The sequence below is a fragment of the Acinonyx jubatus genome, chromosome X (genome assembly GCF_027475565.1).
Source record: "Acinonyx jubatus isolate Ajub_Pintada_27869175 chromosome X, VMU_Ajub_asm_v1.0, whole genome shotgun sequence".
Taxonomy (NCBI): Eukaryota; Metazoa; Chordata; class Mammalia; order Carnivora; family Felidae; genus Acinonyx; species Acinonyx jubatus.
The window spans coordinates 55,684,490-55,706,711 of NC_069389.1; the positions used below are offsets into that span (position 1 = coordinate 55,684,490).

At 43.0% G+C, this 22,222-nt stretch overlaps 3 protein-coding genes across 21 annotated transcripts in view; 1 reads left to right on the top strand and 2 right to left on the bottom strand.

The window, feature by feature from the left end:
- On the bottom strand, positions 1 to 10,953 carry P2RY4 (pyrimidinergic receptor P2Y4). Its single transcript, XM_027053647.2, has one exon. The coding sequence runs from the start codon at positions 3,531 to 3,533 to the stop codon at positions 2,184 to 2,186; it is 1,350 nt and encodes a 449-aa protein (XP_026909448.1). The 5' UTR covers positions 3,534 to 10,953; the 3' UTR covers positions 1 to 2,183.
- Positions 3,930 to 22,222, top strand: part of ARR3 (arrestin 3) — a 24,318-nt gene continuing 6,025 nt past the window's right edge. For 4 of the 9 annotated variants that reach the window (XM_053202437.1, XM_053202429.1, XM_053202432.1 and 1 more), the window contains exons 1-5: positions 3,931 to 4,093; positions 15,765 to 15,805; positions 16,090 to 16,120; positions 16,450 to 16,510; positions 16,710 to 16,754. In XM_053202437.1, coding sequence (XP_053058412.1) covers positions 15,789 to 15,805; positions 16,090 to 16,120; positions 16,450 to 16,510; positions 16,710 to 16,754 — 154 coding nt within the window. In that variant the 5' untranslated portion in view covers positions 3,931 to 4,093; positions 15,765 to 15,788. Of the gene's footprint in view, positions 4,094 to 15,764; positions 15,806 to 16,089; positions 16,121 to 16,449; positions 16,511 to 16,709; positions 16,755 to 22,222 lie in introns of all 9 variants that reach the window. The other 5 variants (XM_053202436.1, XM_053202435.1, XR_008290130.1 and 2 more) reach the window with 3 other exon arrangements.
- Positions 10,992 to 22,222, bottom strand: part of PDZD11 (PDZ domain containing 11) — a 25,574-nt gene continuing 14,343 nt past the window's right edge. For 5 of the 11 annotated variants that reach the window (XM_027053701.2, XM_027053698.2, XM_053202438.1 and 2 more), the window contains 2 exons: positions 16,462 to 16,566; positions 15,307 to 15,515 (listed from right to left, as the gene is read on the bottom strand). In XM_027053701.2, the coding sequence (XP_026909502.1) occupies positions 15,492 to 15,515; positions 16,462 to 16,566 (129 nt within the window). In that variant the 3' untranslated portion in view covers positions 15,307 to 15,491. Of the gene's footprint in view, positions 12,465 to 13,228; positions 13,270 to 15,306; positions 15,516 to 16,461; positions 16,567 to 22,222 lie in introns of those variants that run through there. The other 6 variants (XR_008290132.1, XM_027053704.2, XM_053202444.1 and 3 more) reach the window with 2 other exon arrangements.

Genomic DNA, 22,222 nt, shown 5'->3' on the forward strand with positions numbered 1-22,222 from the left:
AAAGATGGGATGAAATCAGTTATGGAAAGACTAAAAGTGATGAAAAGAGATAAACAAAAGAAAAAGTAAGAGAGCCAACCTCTTATGTGGGGTCTACAGGGAAGAAAGGAAGAAAGGCAAGATGGATATAAAAGTAGAGTTATCATGAATGAAGCAGAAAGAAGTTAAGGTATTAGATCTTCTCAGTTTCATTAGAAGCAAGGTAACTCTTAGACGGTCATAGGGTAGGACGAAATTGGAGCCTTGAGAAGGTGGAAAATACAAGAAACACTTGCTCTGGGATTTTCACTAGGAATTCAGCAGGCTAACAAAAATGGGGGTTTAGATGAAGTTCTAAGACATAAAGTTTCAGTGGGTCAAAACAGCCACTGGCTTCATCTGCAATCTCCTCCAGTATAGGAGAGAGGAGAAAAGTGAACCAAGGTGAAAATGTGTTTAACTAGAGTATAAGGGAAGACAGCCTGAAAGTAGCAGACCACAAAGTCTGGGCAGTTAGTCTTGATAAAACATATGGGAATTAAATGGACTGGAGAAATGGAGGAGACTGGGTAGTTGTGATAGAGAAAGCAGCTTTACTTGGTGGAGTCAGTGGATAGGAGAGGTGATGGGCAAGGAGGGTATGGTCATAGGAATAAAAGAAAGAGTACAGATGAAAAACGAGATATGTAACAGTCTAGGCAGCGGCCATGAGACAGCAAAACTAGTAAAGAAAAGGCCAGTCCATTTACTCCTAATGGAAAGAGTCATGGGTAGCAGGCAGAAAGAGGGAGCACGTGGAAGGATGCAAAGGGAGACTCAGGTGCATTGAAGTCATTTTTTTCTGAAGACTAGCCTCAGCCTTACTCTCCATAGAGACCCCTTAGACAAGTAAGAGATCCGATACAGGTCAGCAATAGTGGGGCAAAAGAAAAGTCAGGCTGGAGACTCAGAGGACCAGTGGGCTAGAATGCAATTTCAGAGTGGGGGTGCCTAGAAGTGTGAGCCCTCCTTTCTTATGAATGGCTGCCTAGACACTCTTACTTCCTGAGGTTTGGGGGTTAGCTGCCCAAGTTCTGTACCCACCCCCCGACTCCTGTAAGCCCATAAGCACCAAGATGGTGCTAGGGGGGAATAACTGGATGGGAGACTCTGAAGGGAGCTGTCCTAGTCCCCATGCTCTGCCCTGGCAGTGAAGCCTTAAAGCCTGATATGAAAGAGTTGGTGACAGATTTATTATTCACCTAGGGCAGGAGCTAGAGAAAGGGGAGAAACCAGTGAAGAGCCAGCTCTGGGCGTCAATCCTGCCACCACCCCAAACTCTGCACAAACCTGCTCTACCTCTTCATGCTGGAAGTTACAGTCACAAATATGAGAGCTTCCCCATCTCTTTCTAAGCCATCCTCTGTACTTTTCATTAAGTACAGGATAACAGTCAAATATGCTCTCAGCAAACATCATAAAGGAGGTCCTGTTCCAAAGGCTGTCATCGACTTGGGCCCTGCCCCTTGAGGCAAGATACCCACCCCATGGTAAAACTCAGGGCTCCCTCTCTGCCTTGTGGCTATATACCAGTTCAACAGTGCCATGCCTCCAGCTACATGTGGGGACCCCGACATGCAGGTTGCCTGAGATTGAGCCCTATCTCAGCACTTCAGTAGGCAAGACTATGCTGTCTTTCAGAGGAAACCAGGAAGTGGGTGTGGGCACTACATATGTCACATCCTTGGCATCTGTGATATGCTAGCGCCCCCACCTCCTGATTCTGGCTATCACCATCAGATAAATCAGACCAATCCTGAGGTTATCCCACTTCTCCACCTCTTCAGTCTAATGCTCTGGTCTGATTGAAGGAACACATGCTATACAAATATATGTGGGAAAAGGGAGGAGGCAAGAGGACTGGGTGAGATTTTTAGGAAGCCTTGTATGATCAACAGATGGGACCAATGGACACAGGAAGGAGACAGAAACAGAGAGAAAGAAGAGTGGCTGTTATTGTCTTTGGCTAAAAAGGAGAGGGCGGCTAAAGGGTTTATGAGAGATGGAGTCACACATGATTTCCCTGGTTCCTCTCAATCCTCAGGGTGTTGGCCTCTCCAGAACCTGGAAAAGAGGAAGAAGCAGCCATATTGGGTGTAACTATTGAGTTCCCTCACCTCTGCCCTGCACTCATCCTTTTTCCTCTTACTTTCTGGCTCCCAGTGTTACAGTCTATTTGCCCCAGAGGTAGGGAAGCCACTGTCCCAGTGGGTGGATGTCCACCTGCAGCTGTTATCCTCAGGCAGGGACACCAGCGCCAGGGAGGAGGCAGGCATGCGGGGCTGGGGCCCACCACTACTGCAGAGGTGCTGGAGTTGACGGCGATACTTGTCCCCAGTGAGCAGGTAGAGCACAGGATCCAGGCAGCTGTTGGCACTGGCCAGAGGCCGAGTCACTTTGTAGACCACATTGACAATGTTCAGCACGCGGCAGTCAGCTTCCAGCAGCCTTGACATGTAATAAATAGTGCGGGTGATGTGGAAAGGTACAAAGCAGACAGCAAAGATGGTCAGCACCACAGTGATGGTGCGGAGAGAGCACAGATGAGAAGATGACTGGGCAGTCCCTGGCAAGGGCCGATACAGGCGCCTGGCCATGAGCCCATAGCAGACAAGAGTGACCAGGCAGGGCACACCAAAGAGAAGCCCCATGATTGCTGAACTGAAGTGCACATAGTGGTCAAACTCCTCAGGCCAAGTGGTGTCATGACACAGGATGGTGTCCCCCTTGGGGCTGGTTGTGACAAACAACAGGTTGGGCACAAGGCAGCCGGCTACAACCAACCAAACTGCCAGGCAGAGAAGGCCTGCGAAGCGAGGCTGGCCCCAGCAGAGTGCCCGCAGTGGGTGGCAGATGCCCAGGTAGCGGTGCACACTGATGCAGGTGAGGAAAAGGACACTGCAGTAGAGATTCCAATAGAAGAGAAAGCTGATGAACTTGCAGAGCCCAGTACCAAAGGGCCAGTGGTTGTGGGCTGCATAATAGTAGACGAGGGTGGGTAGTGACAGCACATACAAAGTGTCTGATAAGGCCAAGTGGAATATGTAGGTGACCGTTGCATCCCATGGTCGAAGGTGAAAGAGGAAGAGCCAGAGGGCCGGGGCATTGAGACCTAGGCCCAACACAAAGACAACTGTGTAGCTCACAGGCAGCAGGACGAACTTGAACTCCTCATCAAACCAGCAGTTCAGCTCTACCTCACTGTCACCAGGATCCGGGCTGGGGACTAGGGCTGTGAGCAGAGGGGACTCTGCACTGGCCATGGTCCCCCTAGAGGTAGAAAGGGAAGAAGTGAGGGTGGCTGGATTTCCTGGCCTCCCAGCTCTGTCCTGAGGCCGGAAAGCAGAGAACGAGAAGGGCCATGATTGAAGCATTAGGGGTAGCAAGAGGAGTACATCTGGGTGCACCCAGGCTAGCCTGGCCTCTGCCCAAGCCCCCTTGGTCCAGCCTGGAGTGGTGGGCAGCAGGCAGTGCTGGGCCTCGTAGAGCAGGCAGTGAGCTTGGGTTGTTCTCATTCTGCAGCTGACTCTGTCCTCCAGATCTTGGCTAGCTGAAGGGGTGGAGGGCTAGCAGGACTGTCCAATGTGGGAAGATGCCCAGACCCAAGTTGTGTCCTAGCCCATTACAACATTTCTCCCCATGGTGCCATGACCTTTCCCCTCACCCTGCTCCCAGTGTCTCCACACAACAGTTACTTCTGACACCTTCCCCCAGCCTGGTCCAGCCCAGGTACCCCATCGCCACCCTCACCCAAGAAACTTGGCATGTCTCCTACCTGGTCCCCTTGAAGCTGAGCCCAGTTGATTCTGTCACCTTTCCCCTTGGCAGCCAGAGGGCATATCCAAGAGGGCGGGTTTGGGGGTGGAGCCTGTCCTTCGTCCTGTCCCGGGAGATTGTCAGAGCTAGAAAGGCCCATTGAGATTATCTAGTCCAACCCACTCACTGTACAGATTGGGAAACTGGGGCCCAGCAAGATTACTATTTAACAGTTTCTAAATGACTATAAGAGGGAGTACACAAGGAAACATCCAAGTTTATAGATGAAGAGCCAGGCCACAGGAGATGACTACAACTACAGGGAAATCATATCAATCAGTGTAAGTGAGGAGAAACATGGGAAATGAATGAATGTTAACGTGGGCAAATGCAAGATAACACACGAAAAGATTTGGGAAAATCTATACTACTGATATAAATCTTAACTCCAGGTGCATACAATTATAAACACTGCTTCTATAGCACTTACCATGTGCAAGACACTATTCTAAGTGCTTTACACTTATTGATGGCCCAACAAGTTCTCTATAAAAGAGGTACTATTATTGTGCTGATGAGGAGACTAAGGCAAGGAGAATGTATTCTGCTACTTAGGGGGAGAGTCATGATTTGAACCAGGCTCTAGCATCCTGGTACTTAATTGCTATGCTTAGTTGCCTCTCTAAAGCCAGTGCCCATAATCCAGCAAAGCGATAAACAAATGTTTACCGAGACCCTACTGTGTGCTTGGTCCAGATCTAGGTACTGGCAGTTCACTAGTAGTGAATAAAACAGAGAAAGACTCTGACTGTAATGGAACTCCCATACTAGTGGGAGGGAAAAGAAAATAAAATTAACAAGTAAAATATATAGATTGTAATCATTGCTATAGAGAAAAATAAAGGCAGGAAGGGGAATAGAGAAGGAAAGACATGGGGAATAGAGAAGGTTGCTGCTTTAAATATTAGGGCTACTTTGGATAAAGACCAGGTGGTTGTGAGGAAGGGGACATGTAGGGATGAGGTCGGAGAGTGTGGCAGGGACCAGATCATGAAGGTTCTTGCAAACCATTGTGAAGGCTACTGGGCTTTTACTTTCAGTGAATGGGAAGCCATTTGAAGGTTTAGAAGAGATAAGTGTTGGGGTCTGATTTATATAGAATTTTTTTAAGTTTATTTATTTATTTTGAGAGACAGAGAGCATGTGTGCACATGCAAGCAGGAGAGGGGCAGAGAGAGAAGGAGAGAAAGAATCCCAAACAGGCTCCTCTGTAAGCACAGAGCCCTATGCGGGGCTCAAACTCACAAACCGTGAGACCATGACTTGAGCCAAAATCAGGTGAACCGACTGAGCCACTCAGGCACCCTCTGACTAGATTTTGAAAGTAGAGACAAGATTTACTGATGTGGGGTGTGAGAGAAAGAGAGGAGTCAATAATGACTCCAAGATTTCTGACCTGAGCAACTGGAGGAATGGAGTTACTGTATACAGAGATGGGAAAAGCTATGAGAGAAGCAGGTTTGGGGAAAGACTGGGGGTTCATTTTTCAGCCTGTCAATTTCAAGACACCTATTGCACACATAAGAGGAGGTGGAGAGGAGGCAGTTCACTTCTCTCCAAGGATGCTAGCCGACAGGCCTCCCTCACAGGCTCTACCCCTTCCTACACATCACCTCTCATCTCTATCACTCCAGGAGACCCTGGTCTGAATACAACAGAGAAAGTATAGAAACCAAGCCTAGTTGTCTGAAGGTTAAGTGCCTGAGAATGCCAACTTGTCAGGAGCTCTGGATCTGGGACCCCTGGGGCTAACTAAGGTTCCAGGATTATGGGGTTCTTAGGCACAGGGGCAAGCTTCGGGGCTGGTGGACTCAGAAGATGAGGTGAGTAGTGAGTGCTCTTGGGGAGGGGGGTGCAGTCTGGAGCAGAATCCACTCTGAAGGGAACTGGAAGCAATGTGGACTTTGAACCTGATCTTCAGGTCCTGAGAATGTTGCCGAGATGGATTCTGGGAGTGAGAGGAGGAGGCAGGCCTGCAAGGGAGGCTCTAGAATCTAGGATCTAGATCTCCTGGAGGCCCAGAAATCTGGATAGGGGAAACTTGGAGATCTTTGCCCTGTGGCAGGGTGGGGGTAGATAAAAGGGAGTCATGGAGGAACAAGCAGTCATAGCTTGAGTCCTGGACAGCTGACTGCTGTGATATTGTGGAAAAGGCCCAGGTGTTTGGAGCCAGACTGACATGAATTCAAATCCTTGTTTCTCCACGTAGTTGTGTGATGCTGGACACCTCTTTGTAACTTAGTTTTCTCACCAGTGAAATGGGGATAATGCCACCAACTTATTACGGTTTCCTGAATATCGAATGGGTTAATAGGTGTGAAAACACTTCATAAAGCATGAAATGTTTCTCATCATACAGTATTTTGTATTATTACTTTGCTCCTAGGAATGAAGCTGATCTCTTCAGAGGAGAATAAGTGTGATTTGAGGCTTGGCATACAACCAGGGGGTCACTACAGCGTCCTCTACACTAGAGAAGCCCCAACCTGAGCCAGCTTGCTGCTTTTCCTGCTTCAAGCTGGTTTAGCTCAGCTAGGTTTCTGCTAGTCCCTAGACACAGCTGCCACCCAGTGGCTACTTCAGGAAAAGACCTCCCCCAACATCACCTGGGCCAAAAGGAATGATTTGTGCCTTATGAAATGCTGCAGGCTACACCTGCAGTCTTCTGACACTCCCTCTCACTTTTGTTTCTGTGACTTTGCATTACTCTGATTCTCCTAAGTCCTCTGGATGTCCCTTCTGACTTCTTCCCTGGCTCTTTTTTTTCCTCCTTCCTCCATATGTGACCCTTCCCCTACAGCTTTTTCTCTCTTCCTACAGCTTTTTCTCTCTTCTCCTCTCCCTCTTTCTCTTCTTTCTCTCCTCACTCTACCATTTCTCTCTCCCTCTCTCCCTCTTTCTCTCAACATCCACTCTCATGATTTAACTTAGAACTTATGAATAATTGGGGCACCTGGGTGGCTCAGTCGGTTAAGCATATGACTTCCGCTCAGGTCATGATCTCACAGTTCATGAGCTCGAGTCCCATATCGGGTGAGCTGAAGCCCCGTTTTAGATGAGCCCCGTTTCTCTCTCTCTCTCTCCCACTCTCTCTGCCCTTCACTCACTTGTGCCCTCCCTCTCTCAAAAAAAAGCATAATAATTAATAATGACCAATAAGACTACAGCATGCAGATCTCTAATCAAAATTTATGTCTCTCTCACACTCATACCACATTTGATTTCTACTGAGATTATGGCACATACCACAAACTGCACAGAATTATATTCATTTGTATTTTTGTCCATCTCCTCATTCTCCCACCCTCACATCAGACCCAGAGCTCCTTGAGGAAAAGCTCCTGGTTTTATCTCTGTCTTTACCGCAGCCTTCCCAGTAAAGTTATAATAACGTATGTTCCAGGGGTGCCTGGGTGGCTCAGTCGGTTAAGCATCCAACTCTTGATCTCACAGTTCATGGGCTCGAGCCCCAAGTTGTACTCCATGCTGACAGCGCAGAGCCTGCTTGGGATTCTCTCTCTGCCTCCCCCGACTTCTCAAAATCTCAAAATAAATAAATAAACTTAAAAAAAACCCATATATTCCAGGCATTTTTTTTCCAAATTATACATCTTGTCTATAAAACTGCCTTCCAATTCAGAGTTAAGGAAACAGATACCTTCCACACAGTAGGTGTGTAATAAATGTTTATTGAATGAATGATTCAGTTATACTTTGTTGAACTGATGGTTCCCACAGCTATAATCTAAGCCCTGTATATATTGTTTGCTCTAGGACATACCCACTTGGGTACCTAATTGATAACCTAGAATTTAGTATGTCAGGCAAAGTTTTTTCTTTCCTACTGATATCCTTCTGTTCCCCTATTCCTCCAGTCTTTTCCAGTCCTCCTCCTCTTGGCCCCTCACATCTAATATTCATGCCTTGATGACAGTTTCTCTGCAATGCTTCCTGTTGCCTTAGGGCCTAAAGAGGGAAAAGTACAGTTTCTAATCTTTTCATCTGAGTAGGGGTAGGGTGGGGGAGGAAGAAGGAAGGAGATGGAGGGAGAAGGAACAGAGGAAGGAAATAAGGACAGAAGGAAAGAAATGAAGGAGAAAAAGTAAGTGAAATACAGGAGAAAATGCAGGTTTTGGAGTCAGACCTAGAGTTTAACTCTGGCTCCATCACCCGCTAGCTATATGACTGTAGGTAAGTTTTCCTGAACCTCCATTTCCTCATATGTAGAATGAAGGTATGAGCACCTATCTGGTTGTGTGAAGAAAATGAGACAGCGTCTGGCAATTATCATCCTCTTTATCATTAGGAATTAAAACATAGGTGAATTTGGAGGGTGTGGGAGATTGGAAAGTTCACCCCAGTTGCCTGGGTTTTCTTTATGAAGTGAAATAATGAGGTCACCTAATGAGAATAAGGTGCAGTGTGGAGTGGGACAAGACAGTCACTCAACCTTGATGGAAAGGAACTGTAATCTGAAACCCTGAATAATCCAAAGTTATTAATAAAATCATGGGAAAATGACTGGCTCCATATAATTGTGCCCAAGTTAGCCTTGTCCAGGTGTCTTTTCTGTAGTATGCCCTTTTAGTCTTTCTAAATGTCTGTTCTTTACCTCCAGCAAGGCTATTAAAAGCTTTAGAGAAGAGGGGTGCCTGGGTGGTTCAGTTGGTTAAGTGTCAGACTCTTGGTTTTAGCTCAGGTCATGGTCTCACAGGTTTGTGAGATTGAGCCCCACATCAGACTCTGTGCTGACATCACAGAGCTTGCTTGGGATTCTCTTTCTCCCTTTCTCTCTGCCTCTCTCCTGCTTGCATGCTCTCTCTCCCAAAATAAATGAATAAACTTTTTAAAAAAATTTTTAATGTTTATCTATTCTTGAGAGAAAGGGAGAGACAGACAGAGCATGAGCAGGGGAGGGGCAGAGCGAGAGAGGGACACAGAATCCAAAGCAGGCTCCAGGCTCTAAGCTGTTGGCACAGAGCCCAATGCAGGGCTTGAACTCATGAGCCGTGACATCATGACCTGAGCCGAAGTCAGACGCTTAACCGACTAAGCCACCCAGGCACCCCGAATAAACATTTTTTTAAACAAATCTTTAGAGTAGAGGCTAGTACCGCTGTGTCCAGCACCTAAGACAGCACAGGAAGTCTCTGTTCCTACCATTTGATTCATCTGTTTCCTTTCTATCCTCTCCCAATGTCACTGCCATTGTGCAGATCCCATTTAAGTCTGCTGGTATATACTTTCAATTGAAAGAACAGAAAATTCCAACTCAGCTGATTTTAAAAGGAGGAAATTTATTATCTTGCATCTAAATCCAGGAGTGGGCAGCTTTGGAGTTGCCTAATTCAACAGCTCAACAATGTCATAAAAAAAATCCTGACTCTAGGGGCGACTAGGTGGCTCAGTGGATTAAGCATCTGACTTCAGCTCAGGTCATGATCTCACAGTTTGTGAGTTCAAGCCCCGCATTGGGCTCTGTGTTGACAGCTCAGAACCTGGAGCCTGTTTCGGATTCTGTGTGTGTCTCTCTCTCTGCCCCTCCCCCCTCATGTTCTGTCTCTCTCTCTCTCTCTCTCAAAAACTAAATAAGCATTAAAAAAAATACTGATTCTTTCCATCTTTCTGATCTACAACCCCTCAGCATGTTTGTTTAGCAACTCTCATGGTCACCAGATGGCTGTTACACTTCAGGCATTGTATCCAAACATGGCAATGTTCAATGGTAGGAGAGGAAGGCCTCTCTTCCTGTGTGTTTACTGCTATTACTCAGGAAACCTTTCTCAGAACTTCCCTAGCACACTTCCTTTCACATCTCAGTGGCCTGAATTACATCATGCCTATAACTAAACCAGTCACTAGCAGGGGGGATGAAATGACCATGATTGGCATAGAAAATGGAGATTCTGGCCACAAGAAAGAAGGGGGAGGTGGCTATTGAGTCAACAAACAATTCTGTCTGCTACAACCCCTTACTGAATAACCATCCCTTTCTCATTCAGAGATCTTATCATCACTTCCTAATTGGAAGGCCTGGTTGGGAAAACCATTGGGCTGTGCAAGTGAGGTGGGTTAGGACCTGAAAAAACTCTCCCCTCAATCTATCATAGGGGCCAGAAATTCCATAATCAAAGATGCATTCCTTTGCCTTCTTACTCTGGCCTCCTCAGAAAATGTAAATACTCTTTTTTTCCAAATTTTTATTTAAATTCCAGTTAGTTATCATACAGTGTAATATTAGTTTCAGGTGTACAATATGATGACTCAAGACTTACATACAACACCCAGTGCTCATCACAAGTGCACCCCTTCCTTAATCCCCATCACTTATTTCAGCCATCCTCCCACTCACCTCCCCTATGGTAACCATAAGTTTTTCTCTATAGTTAAGAGTCAGTTTCTTGGTTTTCTTTTTTTTCTCCCATGTTCATTTGTTTTGATTCTTAAATTCCACATATGAGTGAAATCATATGGTATTTGTCTTTCTCTGACTTATTTTGCTTAGCATTATACTCTCTAGCTCCATCCATATCTTTGCAAATGGCAAGATTTCATTCTTTTATATGGCTGAGTAATATTCACACACAAACACACATATACACACATATATACATACCATCATTTCTTTATCCATTTATCAATCGATGGACATTTCAGCTCTTTCCATAATTTGGCTATTATAGATAATACTGCTATAAACATCAGTATGCACACATCCTTTCAAATTAGTGTTTTTGTATCCTTTGGGTAAATGCCAAGTTGCGCAATTGCTGGATCTTAGGGTAGTTCTATCTGTAACTTTTTAAGAAATCTCCATACTGTCTTCCAGAGTGGCTGCACCAGTTTGCATTCCTACCAACAGTCTAAGAGGGTTCCCCTTTCTCTGCATCCTCGCCAACACCTGTTGTTTCCTGTGTTAATTTTAGCCATTCTGACAGGTGTGAGGTATCATTGTAATTTTGATTTGTATTCCCCTGATGGTGAGTAATGTTGAGGATCTTTTATGTGTTTGTTGGCCATCTAAATGTCTTCTTTGGGAAAATGTCTATTCATGTCTTCTGGCCATTTTTTAACTGGATTGTTTGGTTTTCGGGTGTTGAGTTTTAGAAGTTCTTTATAGCTCTTAACAGATATGTCATTTGCAAACATCTTCTCCCATTTAGCAGGTTGCCTTTTAGTTTTGTTGATTGTTTCCTTCATTGTGTGGAAGCTTTTATCTTAATGAAGTCACAATAGTTCATGTTTGCTTTTGTTTCTCTTGCCTCAGGAGATGTATCTAGTAAGAAGCTGCTATCGCCGATGTCAAACAGGTTACTGCCTGTGTTCTCATCTAGGATTTTAATGGTTTCCTGCCTCATATTTAAATCTTTCATCCATTTTGAATTTATTTTTGTGTATGGTGTAAGAAGTGGTCCAGTTTCATTCTTTTGCACGTTGCTGTCCAGTTTTCCCAACACCATTTGTTGAAGAGACTATCTTTTTCCCTTTGGATATTCATTCCTGCTTTGTCGAAGATTAATTGACCATATAGTTGTGGGTTCATTTCTGTGTTTTCTATTGTTCCATTGATCTATGTGTCAACTTTTATGCCAGTACCATGGTGTTTTGATTACTACAGCTCTGAAATATAACTTGAAGTCTGAAATTATGATGCCTCCACCTTTGCTTTTCTTTTCCAAGACTGCTTTGGCTACTTGGGGTCTTCTGTGATTCCATACAAATTTTAGGATTGTTTGTTCTAGCTCCGTGAAATATGCTGGTGGTATTTTGATAGGGATTGCATTAAATGTGTAGATTGCTTTGGGTAGTATAGACAGTTTAGCAACATTTGTTCTTCCAATCCATGAGCATGAGATGTTTTTCTATTTCTTTGTGTCATCAATTTCTTTCATCAGTGTTTTATAGTTTTCAGAGGACAGATCTTCTATCTCTTTGGTTACATTTATTCCTAGGCATCTCATGGTTTTTGGTGCAATTGTAAATGGGATTGATTTCTTGATTTCTCTTTCTGCTGCTTCATTATTGGTGTAAAGAAATGCAAGAGATTTCTGTACATTGATTGTGTATTCCGCAACTTTACTGAATTTGTGTATCAGTTCTAGCAATTTTTTGGTGGAATTTTTGGATTTTCTATATAGAGTATCATGTCATCTGCAAATAGTGAAAGTTTGACTTCTTCCTTGCCAATTTGGATACTTTTTATTTCTTTGTGTTTTCGATTGTGGCTAGAAATTCCAGTACTATGTTAAATAACAGTGGTGAGAGTGAACATTCCTGTCTTGTTCCTAACCATAGAGGACAAGCTCTCAGTTTTTCCCCTTTGAGGATGATATTAGCTGTGGGTTTTTCATATATAGCCTTTATTATATTGAGATATGTTTCCTTTAACCCTAGTTTGTTGAGGGTTTTTTTTTTTAACATGAATGGATGTTGTACTTTGTCAAATGCTTTTTCTGAATCTATTGAAAGGATCATATGGTTCTTATCCTTTCTTTTCTTAATGTGGTGTATCATGTTGGTTGATTTGCAAATATTGAACCACCTTGGAAGCCCAGGAATAAATCCTACTAGAAAATGCAAATAGTCTTGATCAAAATGAAGCTGGTGATAATTCTTTTGGGGACTACAAACTGTAAAGAGACACAAGGGAATTTTGGGGGGAGATGGAAATGTTTTATATATCTTGATCCAGGTAATGGTTACATGCATGTACACACAGGTATATTAGTTTCCTATTGATGCTGTAGAACAATTTACCATAGACTTGGTGGCTTAAAAAAGTACTTACTCTCTTACAGTTCTGGAGGTAAGAAATCCAAAATCAGTTTCATTGGGCCAAAATCAAGTTGTCAGCCAGGCTACACCTGAACAGCAACAGCCACCTTGTGACCATAAGAGACTATGGGTTTGAATCCATGCCCTTGTCCCTCGAGAGCTGCATTCCTTGACTGTGGCCCCTTCCTCCATTTTCAAAGCCAATAACATAGCATCTTGCTTCAGTTCTCATATTGCCTTGTTTAGGTAGCCCAATCTCCTTCTAGCTACAGAGAAGCTATAGACGGAAACAGAGTTTTCCCTCTTTAAAAATACTAGTGGTTAAATTTAGGGCCCACCTAGATGAGGCAGAATAATCATCTCAAGACCCTTAATTTAATCATGCCTGCAAAGTCCCTTTTGCCACATAAGGTAACATTCATAGGTTCCAGGGATTAGGACTGTATACCTTTGGGGTCCATAATTTAGCCTACCACAGTAAATACAAATATATCAAGCTGTGCCATTAAGATTTGTGTAATTTTCTGTTTGTAAATTATACCTCAGTCAAGCAATGCACATACTCCTAGAAACGAGATAATGATTTAAGTTCAATCATAGTAATGAATTAAAGACCTACCAGATCTATTCTCTTCCTGCTGAGAGGACCATGGATCTGAGCTGAAAGAGGGGAAAAGCTTCAAGTGTGGGTCTGGAGACAAAAATAAGCTGAAGGCTAGTCCAAAAGTACATTCATTCTGAAGTTTTGCCTTCCCCACAGACACCAACTTTGGCAAGTACATAACTCTCCTGTATGTCCAGCATTAGTTTCAGTCCCACTATGGTCCCTGCAGAGTCTGGGCTTCTGCCTCTAACTGAAAATCCCTGAGAAGGGCAGAGTAACAGCAACTAAAATACAAGCCCCTGGGTCATATACTGGCAAGAAATGGCAAAGGCTAACATAGTTAGCTGTACAAAAGGAATATGGGACAGCTGTCAGCTGTCAGCAGCCACAGTAAGGAGAAGGAGGTAGGGAAGGCCCAGCCCTCTGAGCCACAGCCATAGCCATCCCCTGAGGAATGAGGGTTGAGGGCTGGCATCTATGGATAGATACTGAAGACGAGCCAACTCTATGGGGAGGTGGAGGCAGGGTAGGGTCCTGTATCCCCAGAGTTTGGAGGTTCTGTCTCTACATTCTCTATGTCCACAAAGCCTGGACCTGGCCCCTATGAGAAGGACAGCCAAGAAAGGAAGATTACTATTGCTGCTGCCACTATGGGGGTCCTGGCAGCTGTAGGACAGAAATATCTCTAATTCTACGAGTGGTCATACGAGGCAAGTGAAGCTGCTTAGAGCGTATAACACGGACTTAGTTGGATTGGGGAGACTCAAAAACTGAGGGGGAAGGTTTACGTTAGGTGGGGGTGATACAAATGTCAATTGCCTATTCCCTTCACATGCAACATCCTTTCCGGAGAACCTGCTCCTGGGCCAAGAATCTTTTGATACCTTCCTCTCCAACAAGAAAAGTTCAAGGCTCACAAACATGTGCACACACAGCTCAATACACTCAACCTCTCCTCCCCAATCACCACCCCCACTTACAGGAGATTGACTCCTGCTGTGCACATAAGCTGGGATAATCAAGGCTTCTGAACAGTATGCTTCAAGAGTCCTAAGTCCCACGTGGTGTGGGGCTGGGAAAGGGGCACTCTTTCCCAAACTTTTGGCTTTTGTGTGGCCTATAATAACTGATCAAGAGATACAGAAACACTAGTGTGTGACACAACACTCTCCTTTCAGAATCACAAAGGCCTATACTTTGAGTCCTCCTATTTCTATCCCTCACCATGCTTTTCCTTTAATGTCTCTGACTCCCCTTTGATCCCAGTCCTCAGGTTCAATGCCTCATAAAGCCAAAACTCTGTAGTTCTTCTTCGCAAGTTCCCCTGACTTTAACACCATCAGATTCAACACCTACCCCCACCTTGTCCCAGCAGCAAGAACTTGCTAATCTTTAGCCACTAATCTTTTAGTCTTTAATCTGCTTTCCAAATTCTTGGCACCTGAGCTATTTATAAAGAAGTATTTTATGCCCCCCTCCCATAACTCTATTCTTCTTTGCTGACCCCCACCAATCTAAACTCAAAGGACCTTAAGTATAAGAGGCTGAGGAGGCGAGCATAGCAACCAGACCTGGAGACGGATGTGAGCTTCATCTCTCTCCCAAGGTAACAGTCCAAAGTCCTCTATTTCTAGCCTGTACTAGGTCCCATATCCCTTGCCTTTAGCATCCCCATTAACATATCAAGGAGCACTTGAGGAGCACCTTTCTTGACACAGCTAGCAGGCACTTGGGCTGAAAACCCTGTGAGAGACCTCTGGAATCTCCCTTAAGCTCACCCCTCAGGCCATACCTAATATGCATCAAAGAGAAGCACTAGACAGACATCTCCCTCTCTCTCAGGGTCCCTACTCCAAGGTCTAGCACCTGGGGACGTGGATGGGGATAAGACTGGGAAAATTAGGGAAAGGTGAAGAGAGTGATGAACAGATTCAAGGAAGGCTTTCAACCTCCATGGAAGTTTCTGCCAAGAGCATGAGGACACCAACCCCTTCTCTCCCACACCTTTCTCCTCTCTTAGCTGAGAGTTAAGGTCACCATGAGGTGAACTCAGGCTCAGAATCCACTGCAGGAGCAAAAGCAGACAGAATCCATTTTTCTTCATTCATTCATTCATTTATTCATGTATCTAACAAACATATCTTGACACCTACTGTGTGTTAGGTGATGTCCAGCCTCATCCAGTCCAATTTTCCTCATACTTGTCTGGATGGAGGCCTCTCTTGAGCCCCCTTCCAGACAAGTTTCTTCTCAATGAAGGTGCTCAAGAGTGCTCCAGCTATCCCAGGAAGCCTTGCTCCTTCTGGAGAATAGGCAATATGGTTAGTCAACAATTTGTAAAAATAGTTTTTTTCCCCCAGTGTCTGGGATGGGTGAGAGTATGACTGAATAAATAACCTTGGCAGGAGGGAGAATATAGGGCACTTGATAGCGGTGAGGCATGTATTTAAGGAGGAAAGGTTACACCACACTAGGTGTGTCTGGATGGTAATCCAGAGTGGGGCAAGAATAGGGACCAAATGAATGAGCCTTCCTCCTCTTTCCCTCTTCTCAGAAAAGGCTCAACATCAACTCCATGGCCAACATGTCAAGGTAAGTAAGAACTCCTTCTAATTCTCTGATTCTGTGACTTGTCCCCTACCCAAATCCAAGTATTTGCCTTTGGGGTAGTGGAGTCTCCAACTTTTCCCCAACTTATAGCTTGAATTCTACTCCAATTACCTCCACCTTTGCACCATTTCATGTTCCTTGGGCCTCTTCTAATCCTAGGAATATTTCCCTTTTTCTCCCCCACTTCCCTTTCTTTTCTCTCCCTTCTTCTCTTCCCTTCTTTCCCAATGACCATCCCTATTTTCTTCCTGATTTTCTTTTTATAGGGTGTATAAGAAGACCTGCTCCAATGGGAAGGTGAGAGAACCTGGACTAGCTGGGGAAATGAGGGGGCAAAAGGGATAGTTGGGTACATCCTTCAAGGTCTCAGGGGGAAATCCACTCAAAGATGATTATGGGGGTGCCTGGGTGGCTCAGTTGGTTGAGCATCTGACTTTGGCTCAGGTCATGATCTCACAGCTCATGAGTTTGGGCTCTGCATCGGGCTCACAGAGCTCACTCACTTCAGATCCTCTGTCCCCCTCTCTCTCTGCCCCTCCCCAACTTGCATTCTGTCTCTCAAAAATAAAATAAAACAAACAAAAAAGATGACTAAGAGAATAACATGCAAAGTTGTTCCACAACAGCTTGCCATCTACCTGGGGAAACGGGACTTCGTGGACCATGTGGACATGGTGGATCCCATTGGTCAGTGAGTCCAAAAAGGGAACGATCCTTGGAAGAAGGGGAATGGGAGCCAGGGACTAAAAGAAAGACAAAAAGAGGGGCGTGCAGAAGATGAGGCCAATTAAAGGGAAAAATGGGAGGAAGTATTTCAGAGATTGATTCTGTTTCATAGTCTAAGGATTTTTCCTGACCAGGGTGCTGTTTTTCCTTCTCTACACAGATGGTGTAGTCTTGGTTGATCCTGATTACTTAAAAGGTCGAAAGAGTAAGTAAAAATTCTTTTGGCCTTTGTATGTGCCAGGGACCCCCAACTGAAATGTCACACACACACCAGACAAGTAACCTGAGTGAGTAGACTGGGCAAGTAGACTAGAGGGGTATAAGAAAACCAAAAAGTGGTTGGAACTGTGGATGCCTCATCTGGTGGGGGCTAACAACTGGGGATTTTTGCCCAGTGTGGCCAAATTTTCTGATTGTTGGAAAAGAACTGGAAATAATAAAGCTCAGAATAAGACCTTCAGAGGCCCAAATCCTAAACAGATGATGGTACCTCTTCCCCAAGTAATATTCAAAATAGAAATAGAAATGGATTTCTAAACCAGAAATAAAATCTTATTTTTCAAAATTACACAGAATTGACATGTGTGCTGGACTTAAAATAGTTTCTTTCTAAAATTTCTGATTTTCTTTATTATTGTCAGCAGTACTATTGCTTCATTGTTAAAATGAACATGGGCATACACTGGCTATGGAAATATCCAGTATTCCAGAAATCCATATTTTTATGCAAATTTCCTGATTTTCAAATGTTGGCAACTAACTAAAAGATTTTTAAAGGCCTGGATAGATCAAAAAATGTTATTTTTTCTTAGGCTGGATATGACCCTCATATTGCCATTTTGCAACCTCTGGTATTATCTTCCCACCTCTTCTGTGGAAGGAAACCCCCTATCTTTTCTGTTAAAAAAAATCCCAAGAAACAGAGAAAACAATAACTCTAGCAAGTAACAACAAGAGACATTACTATGGCCACAGTACTATAGATCAAGATTCCATTGAAATATTTTCTCATTTCTTTCTAAAATAATTTTTACTCTTTGATCCAATTAGATTGAAAATTGGGTTTGACTTGAAAAAGGCTCAGAACAAATTGATGAATACTAGTTCAAACATAACCTTTAAGATATTATGAGATAGGGGCACCTAGGTGGCTCAGTCAGGTAAGCACAGCTCAGGTCATGATTTCATGGTTTGTGTGCGCTGGCCCCTGCATTGGGCTCAATGCTGACAGTGTGGACAAAGCCGCTAGGGATTCTCTGTCTCTCTGCCTCTCCCTCACTCCTTCTCTCTCTGAAAAATAAACAAACATAATAAACAAACAAACAGTGTGGATAAGCAGTTCAGCCAGTTTTAAATATCAGAGGAATTCTGGGGAATAACCAGTAAATTAACCAACTTGTGTAAGACTCTCAATTACTCTGTATTTCTAAAACCGAAATCATTTTTCACATTCCTAGCACATCTTCAGAATAACCTACAGGAAGAAATGTTTAGTTTAAAAAATACATGTTGATCTAGAAATAAGATGTGTTTTTTCCTTTTATTTGCATCATTTTTATGTCCCTTAGTAGAGTTTTACATTATTATTCATTTAAGCTGTGTATATTTCTCTTTTTTAATGTTTATTCATTTCTGAGAGAGAGAGAGAGAGCACAAGCAGGAGAGGAGCAGAGAGAGAGGGAGACACAGAATCCGAAGCAGGCTCCCAGCTCTGAGCTTTCAGCACAGAGCCTGACCCAGGGCTCAAACTCTAAAACCGTGAGATCGTGACCTGAGCCTAAGTCCGCAACCCAACTGACTGAGCCACCCAGGCGCCCGAAGTTGTGTATATTTCTTAAGTTTGTTCCTTAGCTATTTTATGTTTTTTCTACTTTTTTGAAGATAATTTTATCTGCATCATATTTTTTTTAATAATTTAAGTTTATGTATTCATTTTGAGAGAGACAGAGCACGAGCTGGGGAGGGCCAGAGAGATAAATATAGAGAGAGAGAATCCCAAGCAGGCTCTGCAGAATCAGCACAGAGCCCGACATGCTGAAACCCAAGAAACTGTGAGATCATCACCTGAGCCGAAATCAAGAGTCGGATGCTTAACCGACTGAGCCACCCAGGTGCCCCATATTTGCATCACATTTTCTGACATTTTTTTCTATCAAGTTCCATTTGTTGATGTAAAACATGCTTACACTGTACTACTGAGTGATAAAGGCCAGTGGTAGGGCAGTATATGTGCTTGTGTGAAAGATATGTTGTTTATCAAAAATCTATGTGGGATCTCTCTGTATTATTTCTTACAACTGCATGTGAATCTACAATGATCTCAGGTAAAAACTTCAATTTCAAAAAGGCAATGAGGAAGAAGTCATAAATAGCTAAGGTACCCTTATGTTTAATTATAGAAACAAATTTGGGAACCAAGTACAAGAATTTTTTTAATTTTTTTATTTTTGAGAGAGAGACAGGCAGAGTAAGAGTGGGGGAGGGGCAGATAGAGGAGACACAGAATCCAAACAGGCTCCAGGCTCTGAGCTGTCAGTGCAGAGTCTGACATGGGGCTTGAACCCACAAACCATGAGATCATGACCTGAGCAGAAGTCAGACACTACTGACTGAGCCACCCAGGCACCCCACAAGTGCAAGAGATATTAACAGCAGTTATCTCTGGAATATAATGTATGATGGCAGAGCTTTGATTTTTTTGTTTGTAGTTTCTGATTTTCACACAATATGTATTATTTGTAAAATAAACCCAAACATAAGTAACTTTAGAATAGATGTTGAATTTTTAAAAATGAAAACAAGCTATTTTCTAGCACGAAAAAAGGATGATCCTAAACTGTTGAAGAACCAGGAAGGATGAGGGGGGTGATGCCCTCCCCACTTGCAAACAGGGGGATGTGCCAATAACAATTCATCTGCTTACCGCCCTCACCTCGGGCTATTACATACATACCTTCTGCCTCACCCCTCCTGATCTTTTTCTGTCTTATTCCTCATCTTCATTTCCTCCCTCCCCATGCTTCCTTCCGGTCACCTCTTTTCCTCTCCTTCTCATCTTCTCTGTCTTTTCCTTTCCTTTTTTCCTTCTTTCCTTTTCCTTTTCTTTCTCTCCCTCTTTTTAAAATTTTTTTTAATGTTTATTTACTTTTGAGAGAGAGAGAGAGAGCGCGAGACAGAGTGCAAGGTGGAGAGGAGCAGAGAGAGGGGGAGACACAGAATCCGAAGCAGGCTCCAGGCTCTGAGCTGTCAACACAGAGCCTGATGCAGAGCTCGAACCCACAAATCACAAGATCGTGACCTGAGCTGAACTCAGACGCTTAACTAACTGAGCCACTCAGGTGCCCCACTTTCTCTCCCTCTTTAATTGGCTGTAATTGACAACCAAGGGGGGAATTTGTCATATCTTTTGAAAATTGTTAAGTATGTCTCCATTGTAGAAAAATTAAAAAGTACAGATGAAGTAAAAAGAGACTGCAATCCTGTCACTCAAAGATAATCACTAATAATATTTTAGCTACTATTCATTCATAGTTTCCGTGCAAAAATAGCTATATTTTTATTTAATAGACTATATTATAAATATTTTCTAATCTTCTTTTTCACCTATGTCAATGTATTGCATGGGGGGTACCATAATATATTTAGCCAACCTTCAATCATTGGACATTTTTTGCTATTATAAATAACCCTGTAAAATATATACTTTGTGTGTGTGTGTGTGTGTGTGTGTGTGTGTGTACACAAACATATATATGTCCTTTGTATTGGTCCAATCATTTCTTTAGACTAAATGCCTAGAGAAGAAAACAATGGCCGAAGGGCATTCAGACATTTTTAAAGATTTCTATTGCCAAACTGCCTTACAAAATCAATTGTTTATCAACTGATTCTCCCTCCTGCAGTACATGAGACTGCCCATTGCCCCAGTCCTTATAAACACTACCATTATCATTACTGTCAGTCCTCATTGTATCTTTTGAATATAGATTCCTTTTCCTTGTGCTTAATTTTAGAAGCAGATAATCTGGCTGTTCAGTAGATATTTTGATCTCTTAAAAATACTGAAATAAGTTGCTTTCTACTAGTGTGTGGCTGTTGGTAGTTTTCTTTCCTTTGGGTCAGGGCTCCTGATAGAAGTAAGATTCCAAACCCCTGTTTTACATCTTTTCTTCCCTCAATCTCTATCACTCTGTCCTTGGACAGGTAGCCCTCTGTACCCCATCCCACTCTTCATTGAAGCCCTCATAGTTCATTGAAGCAGCTATTTTCCCCTAATTTTAGGCATCAGCTGCAAAGCATGAGTTCACTTATAACTGTTCAATTTCTGCCAATATTCCCATGATCATCATCGTCATTCAAATCTATAATTACAATTTCCAAAGTGATTTCTCATACGTCAACTCCTCACATTAATTCCTATGAGTTAGATTGGGCATGCACAAGCGTGGGCATTGGAGTCAAAAGGCCTGGGTTGAAATCCTGGGCTGTCACTTAATGGCTCTGAGCTCATTGTCTCTACCTGTAAAGCAGAGATAATAATACCTCAGAGGATTGTTGTGAAGGCTAAAGAACATATGGAGAGCTTGTAGTGCAATCCTGTTATTGACAGGTGAAATAACTGAGGCTCAGAGAACTCAAGGGATTTGTACAAGTCATATTCAAGCCCAGATAGTCTGACCCTAGAATTATGTAATAAATACCCTGTACCCACCACCTAGCTTTAAAAAAGAACTACAGAACAAACTGGTCTCCCATGTGTCCTTCCTTAATCCCATTCCCCTTCCTCCTCTCCTCCTCCCCGGGAATCACTATCTCGCATTTGGTGTTTATTATTCCTCTGATGTTCCTATAACTTCTACTTAATAGTTATGTATCTGTGAGAAGCTCTGGTATTGCTCGATTGCTCTACATGCTTTTAAACTTTATATACACAATATCAGATTATGCATATCATTCTGAAACTAGCTTTTTTTTTATACTCAATAGTTTTTGAGACTTACCCACGTTAATACATGGAGTGCTAGTTCACTTATTTTAAGCTCAGCTTAGCATTCTATTATAGGAACATACCATAACTGTATTACCCATTCTTTCATTGACTGATTGATAGATATTGAAATTATTTCCAATTTTATGCTATGGCAAATACTGATGCAAATACATTCTCATACGTATCTCCTCATAAATATGAGCAAGAGTTCCTCTAAATTCTTCTTAGGTCATAATATACAAGCAGATTGAGTTTTACTGGATAGTGCCAGTTTTCCAAAGTTGTTGTACTAATATATACTCAGACCAGGAGTGTGCAATGAACTCCTGTTGCTCCACTTGTTCACCAATACTTCGTATTGGCAGACTTTCAAATTTTTTCACAGTCTTATGTGTGTGAAATTTTATCTTATTGTGGTTTTAGTTTGCATTTATCTGATTACTGATGAGACTGGACATGTTTTCCTGTCTTATCGGCCATTCTATTTTGTGCTTCTGCAAAGAGCTTATTCATATTCTTTGCACACTCCTATATTGGTATTTTTCAATTATTGATTTGTGGGAGTTCTTTATGTATCACAAATGTGAAGCTTTTTTATTGAAGTATAGTTGACACACAGTGTTCCATTAGTTTCAGGTTAGGAATGCTAAACTTTTGTTTGTTATATATGTTGCAAATATTTT